This window comes from Chiroxiphia lanceolata, chromosome 16 (genome assembly GCF_009829145.1).
Source record: "Chiroxiphia lanceolata isolate bChiLan1 chromosome 16, bChiLan1.pri, whole genome shotgun sequence".
Classification (NCBI taxonomy): Eukaryota; Metazoa; Chordata; class Aves; order Passeriformes; family Pipridae; genus Chiroxiphia; species Chiroxiphia lanceolata.
Genome location: NC_045652.1, coordinates 2,506,510 through 2,513,918, shown reverse-complemented (window position 1 = coordinate 2,513,918; position 7,409 = coordinate 2,506,510). Strand labels below are relative to the sequence as shown.

Genomic DNA, 7,409 nt, shown 5'->3' with positions numbered 1-7,409 from the left:
CCCCTGATGGTGAACCCCTGGGACTTCCCTCTACAGGGTTGCAGACTCTCCCCTACTGGCACCCACAAAATGAGTGAGGCAGAACATGGCAGGGGGTCTGCAAACTTCCCCATCCCAGCTGTGACAGCACTGATCTGGAGCTGTCTGGCATTCCAGGCTCCTGACCCATACGCGTCAGGCTCTGCCCAGGGTGCTGTGCCAAGCTCTCCCAGCTCCAGCTGCAGGTTCCCATGAAACATGGAGTGCTCCTTGTCACTAACTCGCAGACCAGATGTGCCAGTTCTGGGCCTTGCCCACACACAGCCACAATCCCTTTTATGTTCTGAGAATAGCTCAGTGGGAATTAGACTGAAAATCCAAAGCCTGTTCCTTTTGGAGTAGCGTGCTGAGCTCCAAATGACACACCCAAGGAGGTGGCAGGGCCATTGTAGCCACACAGACACTCACCTCTCTTTTCCTCATTCCTACCTCATCTCTGTCCTGCACCACTGAGTGTTTTGGTTGGGATTTTGCTGCCTTACCTCTGTGATCCAAAGGAGATGTCGCTTCCATCCCCTGAAGAAGCCGCCGACTCCTGAGATGCCGAGAGTGCCGGTTCCTCACCATCAGCTGCCAGAGGCCCTGAAAAAACAGAGGGCTTTTCCTGCTCTTTGGCTCCTTCTGGGTGAGGTGTCACTTTAGTTCTCTCCTTGGGTGCTGCACAGCCCTTCCCATAGGATCCATCATCAGCCTTATCCATAGGGAGCCCTGAAGAAGCCATGACCACCTGCTTCCTCTTGCCCCCAGCCTTGGAGGCACCAGTGCCCTTCCCTCCTCCAGCCCGGCCTGCCTTCGGCTGCCTCGGCCGCCTGGCCGGGGACTCCTGTGGGAGAGGCTGGGAATAGGGGATGTCATCCTCAAAGTCAGAGTCCCCATCCCGGTGAGTGTACTGGAATATCTCCTTCAGCTTCAACACCATCTGGCGTTTTGGGAGAGCACGAACTCCGAATCTGGAAGAGAAAGGTGGGAGTTTGGGTTACAGTAACGCTGCACCTTCCACTGTCACAGCTCAGGGCAAGGCTCAGGCTGGGAAGTGCAGCTGGAAAAGTGGGATGTCACCTCAAAAAGCACTGGCTGGAGCTTCACCATGGTTCACCTTCTTCCACACTACCTGCCAGCAAGTTCCTGCTCTGAAGAGCTGCATTGGTGGAGGTAACACTTACCTGCTCAACTCCTTCTTCAGCTGCGGGGTCTCCATGATGGAATAAGCTGGCATGGGGGTCACTGGAGTGCTGGGACACCTGCTGTGCTCCTGACAGGAAGGTTCTGCAGCAGAATGAAATTATCATGATCAGAATTAGTAGAGAAAGAACTTAAAATGGCTGGTAACCTCCCCTCTAAGTGGCAGAAAGCTAATATTATAGAGTAATTGTTTAATAGCAACTACTTTCTTCTAAGCTATTTTAGTTATTACTTAGCTTCATATTGGACTGAACGGACAACACTTTTTTTTTTCTCTAAACCAGGATACTTGGGTTTTATTGATTTTACATCAGAAAACAGCTTAAATTGGGACCTACGTCACATCTGAAAATGAAGCCCATTCAGGGCTTTGTTAGAGCAGGGAATGTTTACACAGCAGTTAAAAGCCATGTTTACTGAATTCTGGGCAGTGGCTCTTCTCCCAGGAAAGAAATTTCATAATAGAAACTTGATGCAGAAAAAATTGAGCAAATCAAGCTACTGGGGTCCGGAATTAGATGCTGATTTAATGACACCAGTTTACTGATACCATGAAGCACAGTCAGTCCCACACATCGTGTTCTAAACACCCCTTAACTAATCACTTAGTATGGCATAATTAATAATACATTTCATTAGATACTGTGACATCAATTACTGGTCTTACATGGAAAGAACCATGCAAGGACGTGTGCTGGGCACGCAGAGCTCTCTCACAAGGGCCCAGATCCAGCAAGGAGAAGGCAGCAGGAGGCAGCAGTGCACCCACGGAGCTTTGCAGGATGCAAGAGCTTTGCTTTGCTGCATGGATGTGTGAAAAGCAAGAGTGCACGGAGCAGCCACTTCTACAGGGAGCAAATACCCACTGGCATGCAGGCTGAAGGCTGTGTTTTGTTCTGTTTTGGTTGTTTTTTTCTCTCCAGGTACCCACAAGCTGCTGTGAGGAGTACTGACACTCTAAAGGACTGGTGTGAACAAAATACAAGTGGCTATGCTCCAGGAATCCCACATTTATTCAGGCTCTCTCCCACAGCAAATGCCTGCATCTTCTTTGTGCCTGGCCCTGCCAACTGCTTCAGATCAGAAGGCCCAAAGACCCTTTTAATATATCAAGGGTACCACAGGTGAGATAAGCACTTAAAATAAACACAATTTTAACTAGTCCAATAAATCTAGTAGGAATACAAGTTCTCACCAGGAGTCTTGACAGGATCTATCTGACAGGCACCAGCTGCAGCTGCCAACCTCTGAGACAGCGGAAGAATCTCTGGAAACTCATCTTCCTTCTCTTCTCCATTCCAGTCGTCCCAGATTTTGGAGTTGAGGTAACTGGGTCTGCTGCCCAACGATGCAGATGCCTCAATAGGGCTCTTTTCAGGGCAGAGCAAAGTTGTTCTCCTGCCAGCAGGACTTCCTTGGAGAGGGGTGCTGCCCTTAATTCCAGGCGTGTGGACTGGGCTCTCCCACTGGTCCTGCCAAGAGCCAGGGCTGGGGCTGCTGATCTTGGCACAGCTGACCTGGCTGGAGTCCTGGCTGTCACCTCTGACTGGTGACAGGTACTCAACGTGCCAACAGTCATCAGTGGGGAGCGGGGGCTCCTCACAGAGCAGGACACTGCTGCCCAGAGAAGGCAAACTGACTTCCCTTTCACCGTCCTCGACCTCAACCACGCTGATGTTTGGTCCATCTTCCAGGGGCTGCTCATGGCACGGAGGTTTGGATAAACCTGAGACATCGGCACATTTACTTTTCGTGTTGGTGTGGCCAGGGGAAAGGAGAACTGGATCCACTGGAAGAACTGGTGGGGAGCTCTTGGAAAGGGAGCCTGCTGCTGGGCTGCTGGACACACTCCTTTCAGTGGCTGAGCTCTCCATAGGCAAATCTTTATCTGACAGTGTTGTTTCATGGACTTTTTTTAAATTTCCAGTAAGTTCATGGTTACTACTATCTGCTGATAACTTCTTTGTGCTGAGTTTAGATCTTGGGCTCTTTAAAGAATTAATACTTGTGACGTGAGTCTGTGTTGAGAAGCTTCTGTTTTTGCTCAGAACTGGTGTGCCTGGCACGAGCCAGGAGCTGTCTGTGCCCGAGGACATTTCATGACTGAGCCTCTTCTCAGGGCTCGGGTTTGGACTCCTTTTGCTCTCTGTACAAGCACCTGTTTCTCTGCTGAGGGGCAGTTCAGGGGACACCTCTACATCTTTACCTACGTGCACTGAGTCTGTATTGCCACATGAGACCTGGGCTGATCTCTGCTCTGCTTCAGGAACTGATGAAGTATGTCCAGGTTTTGGTACCTCAGGACCTTGTTCTATGTCTGTACACTTCAGCTGCCCAGGGATTTCCATTTCCTTCAGAGCAGGGCTGGACTCTGTTGACTTCTTGTCTTGTTGTAACTCCATTTCATCATCAGAAGATAAAACAATAACATCACCCTCCTTGTTCCCCTGAGCTGCAGCATCCTGAGTCCTGCCTGGTGATGACAACACTGGGACATGTGTGTGCTTGTTTAAATCACTGTGGGGAAGCTCTGCTGGAGAAACTATGTTCTCATTTCTCAATGCAGCATCCAGCTCCTTGGCTTTCTGGGAGTGTATTTCATCACATGGAAATGATTTTTCCTTTTTGTTTTGCTTTGGTGTTGACACATGCTCTCTGGCAAACTTTCCCTCTGATTTTGGAGATGCAGGTGAAGAGCCAACAGCAGGAAAAAGGAGCATATAAGGTTTAGGAGCTGGACTCCCACAAAAACCATTCCTACATGGTGAGTGGTCTTTCTGTGACTTGCTGAACAGAAATGAGTCATTAAGATCAACATGTTTTTCATTAGGGGACTCTCCTGATTCTTTGATAACTTCTTTCTTCGGGGAAGGCTCCCAGTGATCCCCCTGAGAGGCAGAAAACGAGCGCTCACAACCATCATTTACATCAGTAGCACCCTGGGAACCAGGAAGCTGTTCCTCACAGTGATCTGCCTTGTCGTGTGAGATCCAAGATGACTTGGAATCCTCCACACCTTCACATCCACTGACAGCCTCCCCTTCATTAGCACCATGGGATGCTCCATCCCATTTTTGAGGTTCACTGTGGTGAGGCACAGTAGTGGTCTGTGGATGGTTCATGCTCTTGCATCCATTTATATTCTGCATTTTCTCTTCTCGTGCAGACGAGTCACATTTAGATCTTTCCACATCGTTGCCATCCCTCGGAACTTTGAAGCTGTTGCTTATTGAAGCAGATTCAGGTCTCTTTGCCTCTTCCCCCTCAGGTGGCTGGTCTGTACCTTGAGCTGTCTCAGTGTCACTGCAGATGCTGCAGTCTGTTCCCTCGCTCACCTCTCCTTCACCTTTAGCCATCTTCCTCTGAGTGGCAGCGAACTCATAGATCTCCTCCAGGTCCCGTTCACTCACCCCACAGTCATCTTCCTTCTGGCATTCAGGGGTCAGCATAGCTTCTTCCTCCTCATCTTCGCCCACCCACACTGAGTTCAAGAGATCTTGGAAGTTCTCAGCTCTGTCCTCACAATCTTTGTCATCCCTCACAGAGAGAAGATCATCTTCTGAATCCACTCCAGAAGACACTTGACTCTCTCCGGTGTTGTTTTCACACTCTGCCATCAGTTCCCTGACAGCAAACCTGTGAGGATACAATAGTAACATTAGTATTTCCTCCTCCAGTATTTCTTCACCATTTGCCTACCTGATCACTCTTGTGAGCCTTGTAAGGAATTTGCAAGAGGATGCTTGTTTCCTAAGATGTACAAAGTTCCAGGATACTCCTGAAATTCATAATCCCCCTTTCCAGGTGTCACTCACATTAAAGCATCAGGCACATTCTTCTTTTTTGTGTTTGAGACTGATCAGCTACACGACTACACTAAAAAAATCCCTTTGCCACTGGCAATGGAAGAGACCTGTGGAATGGCTGGGGCTGGATAATGTCTGCCACGTGCAAATTCCATGGCTTTCTGGAGTGACAGGGCACCTCTACATATATTTGGGTAAGACCCAACCATTTCCTCCCCCATATCTCAGCAACTGCTTCTGTTTCAAGCTCTTTACTTAGTGTGTGCCTTGGACCACGACTGAGAGCGTGACTGACACAACACATTAAAGTTCTGAGCATCCAGTACATTCTGCAAGTGTTGTTCAGATGAAGTGAAAATCACTTATAGAAGATATGATCATCATGGTCAACATGAGCTGCCAATGCACCTCCTGAGACAAAACCCCTGGGCAAACTCTGCTGAGCACATACTGAACATAGAAACTCTCACACAGGTACAACTTAAAGAGAGACTTGTAGAAAAGATGAGGGCAGGATGTTCTTATGTGTAAGCTTCATTTAAGATGTAGCAGAGGACTATGGAACTTGTAAGCCACTAAAACTGCAAAATATCAAACTCAGCCTGGAGAAGAGGAGACTGAGGGGAGACGTTGCAGTTACAACTTCCTTGTGAGGGGCAGAGGAGGGGCAGGCACCGAGCTCTGCTCTGTGGGGACCAGAGACAGCACCCAGGGAATGGCCTGAAGTTGTGTCAGGGCAGGGTTAAGTTGGATATTAGAAAAAGGTTCTTCCCCCAGAGGGTGGTTGGGCACTGAACAGGCTCCCCAGGGCAGTGGGCACGGCCCCAAGGCTGACAGAGCTCAAGGAGTGTTTGGATGATCCTCTCAGGCACACGGTGTGACTCTTGGGGATGGTCCTGGGCAGGGCCAGGAGCTGGACTCGATGATCCTCGTGGGTCCCTTCCAACTCGGGAGATTCTGTGATTCTGTGAAACTGGGGTCTGTGTGGCTGACAGCACGAGGGGATCCCAAAACATGCTCGTGACACAAACCTGGCAGCCAGGGCGCCGAGCTGGGGCCGCAGCCCCGCGGGGACGTGGGTGTCAGCGGCGTAGAGGTAGCGCAGGAAGGCGCCCGCGGCCTCGGCCGTCACGTCGCTCAGCAGCACACGACGCGTCGGCGCCGCCCCGTCCTCCTCCACCACGAACCCCTGGCTGTGAACCTGGGGCACAGCAAAGCAAAGTCTGTTTGCTACGAAAGGAACGGCAACACCAACATTCAGCCTCGTTCCTCTCACCTTAGTGCTTCTGTTCACACGTGTCCTGCCCTGGGGTCAGGGCCCGACGCCCCAGAGGGAAGGCAAGATGAGCAGTTATACAGAGCTCCCCACATCCTTCCTGGCCCCATGGATGTCAGCTGTGATGGAGTTTAATTACTCATTTTAGTCACACATATAAAAGGTGGTCTTAGAGTTCTGCACTTAGTTTTGGAATCAAATTACTTCCCAGAGCAGAATTTCCAGAGTTATCTACACCTCCCTACAGCTGAGCTTCATCTGGTCCATTTTGAATTTACCCACCCCCATGATGCACTGCCCAAACTCTGGTTCTCACAGGAAAACAGATACCACACAAAAAACTACTCCACTGACTGGACCATTATCTTTGTGGGTCCAGCCTGATCTCAGGTTTTGGCCAAAATGCATCTCCAGCTCAGTAAGGTCTCACTCCCTTGGCAGCCAAATCACATATTGTGTTATCCAAAACTCTCTCCAAAGTTAGGGGACCCCACACAACAGAAAACACAAGCTCCAAAGTTATCTCTGATTAATTACTGCCTCCTTGTTAATCAAAATCTCCATCAAAGAGGAGCACTTCCTCATCTATCCAGAAAATAAACATGAAATGCTGCTCTGCAGGTGTCAAAACTACAGGTCAGGGCAAATCCCACAACTCTACCCACACAAATGATTCCTGCTCATGAAATCAGTGGATGGGAATGCTGAGTAGCAGGAAATAGTAAGAGAACGTGGCTAACCCAGTAGTTTTGTTTTGTGGGCACGCACACATTTGCTAATAGCTGTGAAGATCCCCTAAAAAATTCCTATGAAGACTGCTGGGTGGCAAATATGAACTTGCTTCCCGACCCTGAACTTTCATAGAGCCCTTAGAAATGGCCTGAGTCACCTTGGGGGGATGCTATGGCCAACACACATGAGGACAGAACCAAAGTTTCCTAAGGGCAGCTTTAAGGAATGCTCCTTTTGCCAGGGAGCTGCTGTATGGACTGGAGGCAGCTTCCTGAAAGGGCAGAACTCAAATGTCAGCCTCTCCATCCTGTCTGCACAGGAGCAGGCTTGGAGCTATTCAACCTAAAATGCTCTGGCAACATAAGAACTCCTTC

General features: G+C 49.5%; 1 protein-coding gene across 7 annotated transcripts in view; it reads right to left on the bottom strand.

Moving 5' to 3' along the window:
* The window catches only part of SLX4 (SLX4 structure-specific endonuclease subunit), a 30,650-nt gene that overhangs the window by 1,608 nt on the left and 21,633 nt on the right, over positions 1-7,409 (bottom strand). For all 7 annotated transcript variants that reach the window (XM_032703472.1, XM_032703466.1, XM_032703473.1 and 4 more), the window contains 4 exons: positions 6,059-6,228; positions 2,417-4,857; positions 1,203-1,305; positions 522-989 (listed from right to left, as the gene is read on the bottom strand). In XM_032703472.1, the coding sequence (XP_032559363.1) occupies positions 522-989; positions 1,203-1,305; positions 2,417-4,857; positions 6,059-6,228 (3,182 nt within the window). The remainder of the gene's footprint in view (positions 1-521; positions 990-1,202; positions 1,306-2,416; positions 4,858-6,058; positions 6,229-7,409) is intronic.